Source organism: Coccinella septempunctata, chromosome X (assembly GCF_907165205.1).
Source record: "Coccinella septempunctata chromosome X, icCocSept1.1, whole genome shotgun sequence".
Classification (NCBI taxonomy): domain Eukaryota; kingdom Metazoa; phylum Arthropoda; class Insecta; order Coleoptera; family Coccinellidae; genus Coccinella; species Coccinella septempunctata.
In genome coordinates this window covers 11,097,655-11,113,083 of record NC_058198.1, presented here as the reverse complement: position 1 = coordinate 11,113,083, position 15,429 = coordinate 11,097,655, and the positions used below count along the sequence as shown (strand labels likewise).

The following is a 15,429-nucleotide window of genomic DNA, read 5'->3' as shown; positions in this document are numbered from 1 at the left end:
TTCACAATCACATTTTTAGATTTTTATCAAAAATCTTGGATTTCATGAAAAAAATGCGAGAAACAAGAAAGTTTTTCAATTGAATGGGATTTCTAACGATATCACAATTTTCAAGGAATTCCAATATGGGGTTAATGTTAAGAAGTGGTTCCAAAGACATGGTAAAAAGTAGGTATTTTAAGGGCTTCTAAATGACCGAATTCTGGGATAAAACGAAACTAAGGGAACAAATGGAACTTTGTATGTCGTCCAGGTTTTATGAATATTGAAAAAAACTGCTCCACATGAGTTAGGGATATTGACTTAAATTGCAAAAAAATATAGTTAAAATAAGATTTTATCATATTAATATGATTTCAAGTTGCAAATTAATTTTAGCCTGTAGGTATGCAGCGTATACAGGTTGGTTAAGAAAAATCGAGTAAAATAACTAAATTTTATTCCAGGAGAACTCAAGCATTTTGAGACTATCAATACATTGTATGGTCTCCACGGGCATCAATAACAGCTTGACATCTTCTTTGCATACTACACACGAGGTTGTTGAACATTTCTTGTGGAATTTGGTTCCATAAACGGGGCAGAAGGTCTCTCAGATCATTTAAGGATTCTGGGGTAGGTTGATGATTTATCTAATCTTCTTTGGAACATATCCCATACAATTCAAACTTGGTGAGTGCGTATTGGTAAATGTGGAATACCAAGCTCCTCGCGCGCATTCTCAACTATGGCTGCACGGTGCGGTCTAGCGTTATCGTCTAAAAATTGAAAAGTTTCATCAATAGCAGCGTGAAAATTTAGAGCAACAATGTCAATGACATGCTCCCTATAGTGTAAGGCGATCATATTCCCAGGACAAATGTGTAGATCTGTGCGCCCGTTGCAACATATCCCGACCCATACCATAACACTACCCCCTCGGAATGGATGGACTTATTGGACATAGCGACGATTACGGGGTATGAGTGGGATTGTCCATACCCTTATTCTTCGAGAATCTGAAAATCTTCCATATCTGGATTCATCAGTGAAAAGGACACTACGCAGTTGATCGTTCCAATTGATATGTTGCCTTGCCCATTCCAGCCTTTGAGGTGTTAATGGAACTCCTCTTAATGGACGTCTAGAACCTAGATTCACCTCTCTCAAACGTCGTCTGATGGTTTCGATGGAAACTTGGACCCCATCTGCATTTTGAAGAGTATTCCGTAGCATTCTACACGTAGATGTAGGGTTTCTTCTCGCCGAAACGGTGATGAAACGATCCTGGGCAGGTGTTATTTTTCGTCGCCCACCAAGCCTTGGTCTTTCCAACACGGGACCTAACTCCCTGAACCTATTCCAAAGTCGAGATATCACACTTTCGCTGACTTGGTGCCTTTCCGCTACAACAACCTGAGTTAGGCCATCCTGTAGCATTCCGATAGCCCTTTTAGTCTCGTCTTGGTATTTTCAGAAAACTCGTTTCAAATCGAAGCCGTTGATAAACTGACTTCATTTCAAAATTAGAACATTCATGAAGCATATGCAAAGCACCAAACTTCAGAAAAAAGGCGACCAGATTGACGAAATGTCTTATACTGATTTTTATTGGATCGATTCAAGTTGTTATTGAGTTTTAAATGATTTTACAGCGATTTTCTCGAAGATTACATACTTTTAAAAATGATTGAATACGTATCCGTAACTCTTGTGGAGCAGAGGGCTTTTGGCTTGGCTTACTCGGCCATTCTCAGTGCTAGTCGTCAAGATGAGAACATTCGTTTCATTCATGCAAAGGTAGTTATTCTTCTGAAGAAGAGATTCCTGTGTCTTGCTTCCAGATCCGCCATACCGCAGTGGAATGATAAGAAATTTAATACTCGAACATTTTCATATTGCTTTTCGACTAATATTTTTTTCCACATTACAATCGAGGAATTACAGGGTGAGTCTTTGACTCGTAAAAATATTTTAACACTGGATTATTGGGGTCAAAAAAAACCAGTTTCTTCCTTTACCATTTCTTCCAAATAGGCTCGGTTTAAAAGTTACAGGCTGTTGAAAAACCTTAAAAAAATGTTATTTTAGTTCTATCTCATAAACGTTTGTATAGAATGAGTTGAATTTCGGAATATAGTTTTTCATTTATTCAATGAATCTTTTTCGAACACAAGATATCACCCACGTCTTCCAGTTTTCTCATTATGACCATTACGTACTAAAAATACCAAAAATTCAAACAACGCAACTTTTGATACTAAGTTGGACGATATCTAATGAATATTTGAACGTTCTGTGAAATAAAGTATTCTTCATATTTTCTCTTTTAATGCGCAGCTTCAGAGTAATTTGATGTTCGAAAATTAAAGTATCTGTGAAATTTGAGAAATTGAGTACTTTGGCTGAATATAACTCTGTTTAAAAATCCACAGATGTGTAGTGTCACAGCTTAAGCTAGTTATTCTGAAGGTAATTCTGTTTTTACAGGGGTGGCACAGCTCATTATGAAAACTTATAATGGCTATATCTTCATCAGGGCCGAATTGGAGAAAATGGCATGGAAAAAAGTTTCTTTTGACCTCAAAAATCTTAAAATATTTGTACGAGTCAAGGACTAACACTGAATATTATAAAAAGTTGACATTCTTATCATAACATCCTTCCACTATAGATATTTGGTTCCAAAAATTAGATCGAAGGATTCTAATGGGTGTGACACTCCTATGATATCATCGAGTGTAGCTAGTTCTGCAAGCATGTTTCAGTTGAAACACCCTGTATATTTATATTCTCGAAGAAACAACTTATTCGACACGTAATGGGGGCGTTTTTGTCAAGTAAATGATCAACGATAAATAAAAGAGTGATTAAGAATTTTGCTGAATTAATCATGTAACATCATGAAATTTTTATTGGTTTCCTAGAATCGCAACGGAATATTATCGCAATGGAATTCGCTCGTTCTGATATTTCTCATACAGACATAAATATTCTTTAATAAGTAGCTGTTCATCAAAAAATCTTAGGAAACAATTTTTTTTCGGATAAGTTTATATATATATCAGCTATTAAGACTGACATAATTAATTGAATGCATTTGACCTCCAATTGATGAAGAATATTGAACCTCATAGGACGCCCCAGAGTCTGCCTGTGATTGTTTATTCGCTAGGCAGGTTCTTCAGAAGCCAATATCGAGATAAGTCAGGTCCAGATTATTATATCTGGTATCAACGAGTTTCAACCAGAAAAAATGACACGAATCCGAAATTCAATTAACCAGAAAGGCAAATAAAACGAAGCGGAAAATTAGCGGTTGTATCGTAACAAGTACATTAAGAATATATGTTAATTGATGTAAACGGACCAGCCTATAGCAATTCGTAAGCAACTGTTCATTATGGGAATCTTCTGTATACAGGATTTATCTTCATTAGGCATTTTTCTCGAATTCTTTCATGGATTTTCTCTCGCAGCATCTGAAACACAAGAAATGAATAATTGTTACTTGTGGAAATTGCTTCTGCATTGAAACTTATACAATATTTGCTGGAGACAACTTTTGAAGTGTTATTGCCTAAAGGTTGCTATATAGTCACTATACAATCTGGTGAATACTTTCAGTATCAAATACAGAAAATATTCAATAATCAGATTGAAACAAATTCACAGAAAACTCAGAGTTTCATAATAATAACTAATATAAAATCAAATAACAAGATTTACAAGTGATCAGAAACAATTTAATTAGGAAAGGATCTTATACTGTGAAAAAATTCTTGTGTGGTAATGATCAATACACTCTAATCTATTCTATCTACTATGCTTCAGAAATTCCAACCATTAGTTAGTATACAGAATTAGTAAAATATAGCTGACAAAATTCATATATTTTTGTATATGCATTCTCCAGCAGATCTCTTCATGTATAATTGAGGAGTTTGTTATGAACCCTGCACGAGGTGTTAAGGGTAGTGTTTTGAATGGCAACCCTCCAATATATCTTCCAATCAATATTTTGATAAGGTTTTCACGTGTAGGAGCGTAAATGTCAGTAAATTAAACTTTTTTGTACATTTGATTTCACATAATTCTCTATCCGAAGACTTCAAACTGAGAAGAAAAAGAAAAATCTGGAATGTTTCAATACAAAACGGTTCGGTACCATATCTTTCAGTTTGCTTTCACCCACCTGAAGATGCTATTGTGATAGCGAAACACGTGTCGTGGCCTAACAAATCATTTTTGTGAAGATTACATAATCTCTTTTAAGTTCAATTATGGATTTTCATCAAGTATCACCCACAACAATTCACAGCGAAAAAAATTTAACCCTATCTTTTTCCACAGCAATATTTTATTGATACTCTCCCAACTGAGCTACCCGGGCTGACAATGCAGATGGATCCTCACGTCAGCCCGGGTAGCTCAGTTGGGAGAGTACCTGACCGGTAATCGGGGGGTCGTAGGTTCGAATCCTGCTCTGGGTGGTACTTTTTTGAGAATTCAATTCCTGTCTGCATGCCGTTAAAAAATTTTCATATTATTATAATTCAGACATTAAACTATCATCCAAATTGTGAAGAGTGTCAATGTAATAATAATAATAATAATTTATTCACCCAAGCATACAATACAATTCAGAAAAATGTCCTGTTTTAGGTAGACGGATTGTTTTCGAGATTAGTCTGTTAGTAGTCTGCTAGTTAGTCTGCTAGTATAAAATATACTGCTCCACGAAAGTTAAGGAAGTTCAGGAATTTTGTAAAGGTTGACGATTCTTGTTCATTTATGAGGAATCGAATGATTACTATCTTAGCATGAATAAAAATTATGACTATTGACTTGCGGCTTTTACACTGCTCTCCAGAGGAACACCGTCCCTAGCAGTACTGCTTTCAGCATGACTCTATAGAAAGTTCAAGTTTCAAGTTCAAATTATCTGGTAGTGTCTTCGGTATCAGGCCTGTTAGTGAAATGACAATAGAGATAGTCTTGATATCTTTCGTCCATTGTCTCCTGGTTTGTCCCATTTTCGATGTGCCTATTTAGTAGGTTGTTGTTATTTTGCATCATACGTCGATGAATAATGATCTATTCTCATCGTCGTCTTTATTCAGTAAGATCAGGTAAGGTCTATTGTGTGTAATTTTTCGATCTGTGAGATCCGTGCGATCGCATTAAAGCTTGGAATGATCATTTTCCAATACAGAATCTGGATGATAGTTTTAGTAAGGAAACTTTTTTGACCTTAGAAGTTGGTATTTCATAGCCAATTCTTGGTGTGGAATCTTGGCAACAGCATCATGTCTATTCTTGTACTCTGTGCCTTCGAACTTCTGGCATCCCTCGGTGATGTGCTGGATGGTTTCATGTGTCGCACAGCTGTCGGATATCACTGAGACGTCCTTGGTGATTTATTTCACATAGTTCTTCGTTTTAATCCCTTGATCTTGGATGGCAATGACAAAGCCCCCTGTTTCGAGAAACAACTTGCCATGAGTCAACCAGTAGTTCGACGCAGGTATGTGATATGTCGACGTTATCATGGTTGACCTAGTTCTGGTGTCTCCCATGTTGAGGTGTGCCAATCAGTTGCTGCATTTTGGTTTCTGCAGAGTCTTCGGTGATTTTTATGTGATCCAAGTGCAGCTTTAACGGAGTAGAATTATCAGCATCACAAACTACTTACTCGATGAAGTTCTGATGAAGCAGGCTTGTTGAGGAATTATTGTCGAAGTCCTTCAATTTTCTGAGACATACAGTTGGACAAATCAATAATTCCTCGACCCCCAAGGGGTCGTGGCAGTTCTGTTCGTTCTATTGAGCTTTTAGGTTGATATTTATGATGTTTCGTCAGCATTGTTCTTATTTTTCTTGGTAGGGCTGCTAAATCGTTGGTGGTCCACTAGATGATACCGAATGAGTAGCTCAGTGCTGAGCAAGCGTAGATTAATCACTGTTGTGTTGACCAGTTTCCATTATCCTTCATATTCTTCTAGTGAACTCCTGCGTTAATTATTTCTTCATCTGGCTCTGATTGATCCTTATAGCCTGTTTGATCCCTAGATACTTGTACGCATCTCCCTCCTTCAATGCTTCGATTTCTGCTCCTTCCTTTTTGCCTCTCGTTATATTGAGAAGAAGAAATTTTTCGAATCCAAACTTCTTCTAACATTTTCAACATTTGTTGCATTTGGTTTTCAGTAGGTTTTAAAAGTTTCATATCGTCCATGTAAAAGTGATGATTGAACTTCATCTCAATTATAATGCCGCTCCTGATTGCAAATCCGTAATCAGTAGAATTCAACCTATGAGACAAGGGATTCAGACCATAGAGGGATGATGAGCAAGTCTCCTTGAAGAATTCCGCGTTTTATTGGTATAGATCCAGTTGTGATGGATCCATCTCCTGCTTTCATTAGTATACTGGTGCTCCAGGTTGACATGGCTTTTACCAGGAACATACTTGTACTGGGATCCACCTTGTAAATCTTCAAAATCATCAAGAGCCATTCGTGAGGTATGGAATCGAATGCTATGCTTGAATTATGACTATAGCCTTGCGGCTTCCACACTCCCCTCCAGGGGAACATTCACTTATCCCAGATATCAAAAGGATTAAGCTCTGTTGGAGCCCTTTCCAGGTTTTCGGGCCCGTGGTGGTGGTCGGGTTCGGAGCGCTTCTCGGCTTTTTGCTGTCGGTTGGATTCCTGATCCACCCGCACTTCCTGTCGAAGCAGGCGGTGTTCCTCTGCATTCCCCATGTACTTGCGTACAGTTCTCGCCGTTCTCAGCAGTACCGCCTTCTGCATGACTCCAGATATCTTTGTCCAACTGAAGTTTCCTCAAGTTCTCTGGTAGTTTCTTCGGTATCAGGCCTGTAGATGAAATGACAATAGGAATGGTCTTGATATCTTTCAGCTTCCACTGTCTCTTGGTTTGTTTCTCGAGATCTCTGCATTTTGAAATTTTTTCAGTGTGCCTATCTAGAAGATTTTTATTATTTGGAATCGCCACGTCGATGAATAGTGCTCTGTCCTCATCCTTATTGAGCAATATGAGGTCTGTTGTTTTATTGTGAGTTATTTTCCGGTCTGTGAGAACCGTGCGATCCCAGTAGAGCTTGTGATGTTCATTTTCCAATACAGCATCCGGATGGTAATTGTAATAAGGAAGCTTTTTCGAACTTAGAAGTTGATGTTTCAATGCCAATTCTTGGTGAAGGATCTTGGCAATAGCATCATGTCTACTCTTGTACTCCGTGCCCGCGAACTTCTGACATCCCCCGGTGATGTGCTGGATGGTTTCATGTGTCGCACAGCCATAACGACAGCTATCGTCCTTCACTGAGGCATCCTTGGCGATATATTTCATGTAGTTCCTTTTCGGAATCACTTGGTCCTGGATGGCGAGGATGAAGCCCTCTGTCTCTGGAAACAGCCTTCCGGAAGTCAACCAGTAGTTCGACGCAGACATGTCGACGTCATCATAATTGACCTCGTTCTGGTGCCTTCCATGCAAAGGTTTGCCAATCAGTTTCTGCATTTTGATTTCTGCAGATTGTTCGACAGTTTCCAAGTGGTCCTGCTGTAGCTTCAACGGAGTAGAACTATCAGCAACACAAACTACTCGATGGAGTTGATCATTATTATTATTATTATATCTGAATGTTGTTTTGCTCCTCTTTGGATAACTTTTTCAGTTTCAGGCAGGCTCTTGCCATTTTAAATTCTAAGAATTTTGGATCTGTTATTGTTTTACGTTATTAAAATGAACTTTGATTCGAAATCTGAAAATTTGTTTTGCAACTCTAGAGGGAAATTGATCAAGGTTACATCAGCAACCTTATCAAAAGTATGCGAAGCCATTGTAAGACTGTGGTTGATTTTTAAGGGGTCATACTCTCTAGTGAACTTAACAAAATTTTTTTGATTAAACTGATTTTGTACTACAAATAATTGAAATAAATTCTCACCGAAACTCCCCAAAAAAATGGGCAGAAGAATGAGTTAGATAAGTGAGTAGGCATTTAGGTTTCTCATATTTAATAAATTGGCGAAAAACTTCTCAACTTCGTTATCCTTCACGGAGCAGTATAATGTTGATGCCAAACCATCATCACCACTTCTCTAACTATGTTTTCTTTCTTTCCAGTCCTCCAAACCTAAAAACAGCAACGCCGCTCTCCAGAACGCAGCTGAAACTGCAGCTGATGCGAGACCATTCGCTCCTGGAGAAGGAGCGGCAGATGCAAGCCGAAGCCCAGAGACGACAACAAGAACAACAGAACCAACAGATACAGAAAACCCCAGCTGCCCGAGTGCCAATCCACAACCTCCCCCTAGACGTGCCGCCGCAGGTCCTGCAGGTGCAGACTCGCCTGGAAAATCCGACCCGATATCACGTGATTCAGAAGCAGAAGAGCCAAGTCCGTCAGTACCTGAGCGAGTCGTTCCAGAATGCCCCGTCCGTGTTCATGAATTTCAACAGGCCTCCACAGGGTCCTGAGGTACACAGCGCGCCTAGCGGTCCAGTTTCCACAGTTTTAGCTCCTAGTCCAGATCCCATTGCTCTTTCGCCGGCATTGAGCTCAGGAGCAACGAGCACGTCAGAGGTAAGTCCAACATTTTATTGATATAAAGAGACGACCTGACCACCCACATCCATCTGCCCTCTTTGGCAGTACAGCGTCTTTATGGTGAGTTCCGACGCCCTTATAGTAAATCGAAAAGAAATGTGATCCTCTATCATTAAGAGGGTACTAGCCCTGTGTTCTGTTTCTCCCACATTTGAACAGGCTACTGTAGGACACCCAACTTCTCTTAAAAGGTTGAGGAATTTGGAATTGGTTGATTCGAAACCATCAGAAAACAATCCTGAACACTTCTCTTCTTTGACGAAAAATTTTCATTGACATTCAGTACAATTCTGACAGACAGGCTCCCATCAAAGCACTGAGCTCTCAAGTCATCGATTCTAAGCAGATTATATGGGATTAACGAAGGAAACTCAAAGAATTTGGCAAGAATAACAAGGTCTGTTTAGCCTGGGTTCCGGTCACTCCGTAATATAAAGTACAAACTCCTTTCATTGGCCAGGAACCTTACGGTATATTATTATTATTATGGTAGGTACAGGAAAATGTGCCTACAAAAAAGAGAAAAAGGAAGAAACCAAAAGAGAGTTAGGAACTCTGCAATACTCGCAAAAAAAACTCCAAGTGTACTATAGAACCAAACAAAATTTCAATGTCAAAATATTTTATTACTCAACATATTCTACTCTTAATTGGATACATTCATTACAGCGAACCTGCAACGTCTCTAGACCTTTCAAAAAAAAATGTTTTCTTCTTGCTCTGCAAACCAGACCTCCACAGCTTTTATTACCTCCTCGTTGGAAGAAAATTTACGACCTTTTAGACTTTATTTCATTTGAGGAAAGAGATGATAGTCGGATGGAGCTAAATCTGGTGAATAAGGGGGGTGCTCTAGTAATTCAAACCCTAATTCACGAATTTTTTTGCTTGGCAACATAAGAAATGAATGTAGGGGCGTTGTCCTGCAAAAACAAAACACCTTTGGATAGCTTTCGGCGTCTTTTCTCTTTCATTTTGTACCGTAAAGTGGTCAGTAATGTCGAATAGTAATCTCCGGTTATTTTTCTACCCTTATCCAAAAAATCAATCGTGATTACTGCATGGCAGTCCCAAAAAACTGAAGCAAGAACTTTTCCAGAAGATTTTTGGACATGAAACTTCTTAGGTCTTGGAGAACCAGAGTGTCGCCATTCCATCGATTGTTGCTTTGTTTCTGGATCGTAGAAATGTACCCAAGTCTCATCCATAGTACCAATTCGGTTTAAGAAGTCTACATCGTTCTCAAATCGAGAACAGATTGAACGCGATGCTTTTACCCTTGCACGCTTTTGGTCAACATTCAAACATTTGAGGATCCATTTTGCAGCAATTTTTCTCATGTCCGAATTGACGTGAACTATATGATGAACGCGTTCGTATGAAATATTCAGTGCTTCAGATATCCGTTTTAGCCCAATTCGAAGGTCTGATAAAATCATGATGAACAGCATCGATATTTTCGGGGACTGACACAGAAACTGGTCGCCCCGATCGGTAATCATCTTCAATGGAAAATTTACCTCTTTGAAGCTTGCAGTTCCATTTTTCAGGGTCGCATACGAAGGACATTGATCACCAAGGGTATTAAGCATATCTTCGTAAATCTGCTTACCTCTGCGTAGCTCTGGTTTACTTTTTTGATTTCAAGCTTCACACTGATACTTCTAATGATTTATTGTTTGTTGCTATGGTAACGCAATATTTTTTTAATGCATGGAACTGGTCTAGGCTAACTAGATATCAATACATCCTCGTATACACCTACATATTTTTGTCTACAAAATAATGGTCAACATTTTGGAAATGTTTTGTAGTGAAAAATTTCTCATTATTTTTATCTTTCATTGCAACTCTTGATATTGTAACTATTCTACTAAGGAAAAAGGTTATCTGTAAGGGATTTATCAGAAGGCAATCGAATTACCTTTAAAATAGGGTGTCTCTTAATCCTCCTTCCATTTGAGATTTCAGGGGTTATTGCCATCACACTCACAGGGTTGATACAAATAGATTGGAACTAACCATTCAAAATGTCCCCGCAAGAACCAAAGTTTACCTTTTTTTGCATTTTTTCTGATTTTGCAAGGGGGCAAAGATGTAAAAGGTGGTACCTTTTCAAATTGACAAACTGTATAGATTGTTACGGTTAATGATCCTGGCTCATTATTTATCGTATAAATTGGAAGGCTTCTTCTTATTCTGATGAAGATATCAATGGGAATGTTTTATCTGCCAAGTTTTACTAGAAAATCCCAAAGATTGCGAACTGGAACATTTCCCATTATTTGATGATTGAATAATGCACCGGTAGCTCCTTATCTATTGTTGTTGACGCATTCAGACGCTTTCATTCTTATCTGAATGAATCGTCATACAGTGGTTTGTTTGGAGATAACTTTATTCAGGAAAGCCGACTTGTTAGACATTGAACGTCATATTAGCATATGATGGAAATGGATCTCGATAGATTTTGTTCCTCCCATTCAAGAGAAATAACGAAATTTTTTTTAGCGTTTCGTTTTCGTTTTCGTTTCGAACTTAAGCAGTTCGGTTACCATTTTCCCTATTGGAAAAATATATCGAAAAAAGTATTTTGGTCTCATCATTTTGCCTAAATATCTGTAATTTTCAAATGGTCTGAAACCATAGGGTTGTACACTTATACAATCTGCAAATATTTTCTATCTTCACAAATCAATCCAATGAAATTCATAATCATTAAATGGTTTAATACGTAGTCTTGTGTAGAATATGCAGGGTATGCAAGTTATCTCCGATCAAAATTCACAGAGTGATTCTACTGGCAATTTGGTACAAAAAAGTTCCTCTAGAGTAAGGTCTAATAATCTTGCGTTGTAAAGTTAGTAAGTCGTAACATTTCACAATTTTTTTACTTAAAACAAGGCATATCATGAACTGTAATCCTTTCTGGAAACCGAAGTTATAATGCCAAATCCCCATATTCCTTCAAAAAAATATTGGCACTTATGTGACCACCTCAAAAATGTTAGTGCTTTAATGGGGTAACGGGTAACCTCAATTTTTCGACATGAGGGATTGAACGAAATCTTATATTTTTGATGTTTGGAAATGCTCGAACAAGAAGCAAAAAATCCCACGGAACTAACTATAAGGAAAATTGCATACTGAAAGGTGCCAAACAAATATTTTAGATGATCAACAACTGTAAATCCATGCTCATTTATTGATTGGAATTCCGAAAAACAAGTCAATATTTCACTTTCATATCAGGCACATGGCCAACCAACTGAACCTCGTCCAAATTTATCAGGAAGAAAATTAATAATCCAGAGATTTACAAGGAGCTGCTAGAGATCATTGAAGGATTTATAACTGAGTTGGGACATATAACTGAATTTTAATCGTTTATTGCCAGAATAAACATTCGAATGAGCTCCTATATTGAATTATAGCTTCGATTGAAATATACACAATGAGTTATATAACCTCTAAATATCTAGAACAAAAATTGTAATGAGCTAACAACAAAGCAAGGGTTTAGAAGAAATTTTCTTCAGTGTTGTTATAAATTTAAGAGATAAAACGCGTAACACTTTTTTCCTTCACCATTTTTTCGAATCGGCTTGGTTTAAAAGATACAGGCTGTGAAAAACCATAAAAAAGTTATTTTTAGTTCTATCTCACACACCATTTTATCGAATGAACTGAATTTCGGAATATAGTTTTTCATTTATTTGCTGAATCTTTTTTGAACACAAGATATCACCCACGTCTTCCAGTTTTCTCATTATGACCATAACGTACTATAAAAATACCAAAAATTCAAAGAACCGAACTCTTGAAACTAAGTTGGACGCTATCTAATGAATATCTGAACATTTTGTAAAATAAAAGTATTCTTCAATTATCTCGTATAATGCGCCGTTTCCGGGTAATTTTATGTTTAAAAATTGAAAGTATCTGTGAAATTTGAAAAATTTGCTGAGAACAACTCTGTTTAAAAGATCTGTGTAGTGTCACAGATTCAGCTAGTTATTCTGAAGGTAATTTTGTTTTTTCAGGGGTGGCACAGCTCATTATGAAAAATTAAAATGGCTATGTCTTTTTATCAGGGCCGAATCGAGAAAAAAGTGTTTCATTTGACCTCAAGAATCTACTGTTAAAATATTCGTACGATTCAAAGACTTACCCAGTATAGTGTATACATTCATTTCATGAATATCTCGATCTGAAAAGTAAGAAAGGGCTTCAAAAATCTGCAAAAATACACAGGGATTCCAATCGAAAGTTTAATAGATATTTCCTGTGACATCTGTAAAAATACACAGAGATTCCAATCAAAAATTTAGTAGATATTTCCTGTGATATAGTAGTAACAAGAAATATAGCATAAGATGTGTAATGTGTCATTGTACCTAACTGCAAATTTTCATAAATATCGTCTTTTGAGTTGCAAAAATACTCACTTGGCCTCATACTTGAACTCTGTTTTTATAAATTAGATTGCTTTGCTCGAAAATATCAAGATTCGAACTGATTCAACTATATTCAAATGTGATTGTGTTCATATTATATGGTGAACCAAAAAAAGTTATAAAAACTTGGAAGGTTCAATAAAATTCATATAGTCTAGGAGAATATATCCACTGAAATGATCCTGCAATAAAAAAATTTTTGAAATGATGCGAATTTTGATGAAGACATTCAAAATATTGTGCTAATTAAAAATGCTATCAAATATCAAGTATGATTCAATTATCGGAATTGGTTTGTATATTTACAAAGAAATCAAGGGAAAAACGTAATGGAGTTGTCGGACAATTGAATGCCTATGTGTATGTGAATCGGTGAAGGATAAGATAATCTATTTTCAGATATTTTAAGTGGGATATCAACACGTTCCTGAATGATGACGATGATGAAGTATACATTCTAGTATTAAATTGATGAACTCTTAATTTGCACTCAGATTGTTCATAGACTGTAGGTGCTGAAAGATGAGAACAAATGATAACAATGATAGTAAAAATTTTATTTTTGTACTGTGAGGCGCAATACAAGTACAGTACAGTACAGTCAATGCGTTCTATGTAAAAAGATAGGGTTAGTTGGTTCGCAGAGGGTTTGCGATCAATATCTGATGATTATCATTGTGACTATTGAACAGAGGTGAAAATGCAATTTTTTTACTCCAACGGGCTGAAGAAGAAACCTAGGCCAATCTCCAATGTCTGGTAAAAGAAAGGGGATCCAAAGGAAAGGGAAACTGGGAATTAATCTTCCTTCTGTACAATTTTTGTGATGATAAAAAAACACAAGGCACTCTTCAACAATACTCTGGTTTACTTTCACAATAATATAGATGAAAAATGTTGCGATAACTGCGGCGATATATACGAAGATCACTTTGTTTTATAAAAACCTTAATAACATTGTACGACGATGAATTTATTATTATTATGGTGGTTAACAGTCGAAAGATTTGTTTACGTTTTTCTACGACACAGGGCGTCGCCGGCAATCGGGACAAAAAAACTCGAGTTAGGCAACCTAAAATTCACGACATAACAGGGGGGATAACTTAAAAATGAACCCTATACATAAAAAAACTTTCAGTGTAAACAAGGAAAAACTTGAAATAAGGGAAAAAAGAAATTTCGAACTGCTTGTTGGTCTGTGACCACAGCTGGAAATTGAAATTCATTGTTCCGATATATACAGGGTGACATTTTGAAAACATTCCAGTCCAGTTATGTCACGACAAGGATGATTCCAGAGAAAATGCCGGAACAGATTAATTTCTTTTCGTAGGGGGACATATTTTGAGCAGAATTGTAAGCCGAAATCTCCTCAACCCTAAGTGTAGGAGCTATCACCTCTAAATTCTCAATAAGGAATAAGGGTTGAGCTATACCTCAATTGAAAGATCACTTGACCCTCTACATGAATACTATGGTTTGCTAATTTTTATTGAGTCCTTGCAGTAGTTACAGAGGCTGACAATTGGAAAATTTGCTAGGCCAATTATGTCTCTACAAGGATGTTTTCAGAGGAAATGCCGGAACAGGTCAATTTTTATTCGGGGAGGGGCTTGTTTCTAGCAGAATTGTAAGCCAAAATCTCCTCAATCTTAGGTTTAGAGGTTGTCACCACTAAATTCTTCATAGGGAATAGAGGGTGAGCTATACCTCAATTGGAAGACAATAGTATTATGTAAAGGGACATATTGTCTTCCAATTGAGGTTTAACTCACCCTCTATTCTCTATGAAGAATTTAGGGGTGATAGCCCCTACACATAAGTTTGAGGAGATTTCAGCTTAAAATTTTGCTCAAAATATGTCCCCCTCCCTTCAAAAATTGACCTGTTTCGGCTTTTTCTTTGAAAACATCCTTGTCGAGACATAATTGGCCTGGAAAGTTTTCGAATTGTCACCTCCTCTAACTACTTCAAGGAATCAATAAAATTTTGCAAATCATAGTATTCATGTAGAGGGACAAGTGATCTTTCAATTGAGGTAAATCACATCCCTCATTTCCTATTAAGAATTTAGGGGTGATAGCCCCTATACCTAGAGTTGAGGAGATTTCAGCCTACAATTCTGCTCAAAATATGTCCCCCTCCGAATAAAAATTGAGACATAATTGGCCTGGCAAGTTTTTAAATTGTCACCCTGTAATTTTAACATTTCATGGGTTTTTCATGGATTCTCAACAATACCAACAAATTATTAGGTACAGTTCATGAAATGCCAAAATTATTGATCGAAACATCGAATTTTAGGTTTCCATAAAACCGCTTAGGAAAAACTCATAGTTTCGAAAC

At 37.0% G+C, this 15,429-nt stretch overlaps 1 protein-coding gene across 2 annotated transcripts in view; it reads left to right on the top strand.

The window, feature by feature from the left end:
* The window catches only part of LOC123321372 (transcription factor EC), a 141,496-nt gene that overhangs the window by 32,076 nt on the left and 93,991 nt on the right, over positions 1-15,429 (top strand). For both annotated transcript variants that reach the window (XM_044908918.1, XM_044908917.1), the window contains exon 2: positions 8,140-8,599. In XM_044908918.1, coding sequence (XP_044764853.1) covers positions 8,198-8,599 — 402 coding nt within the window. In that variant the 5' untranslated portion in view covers positions 8,140-8,197. The remainder of the gene's footprint in view (positions 1-8,139; positions 8,600-15,429) is intronic.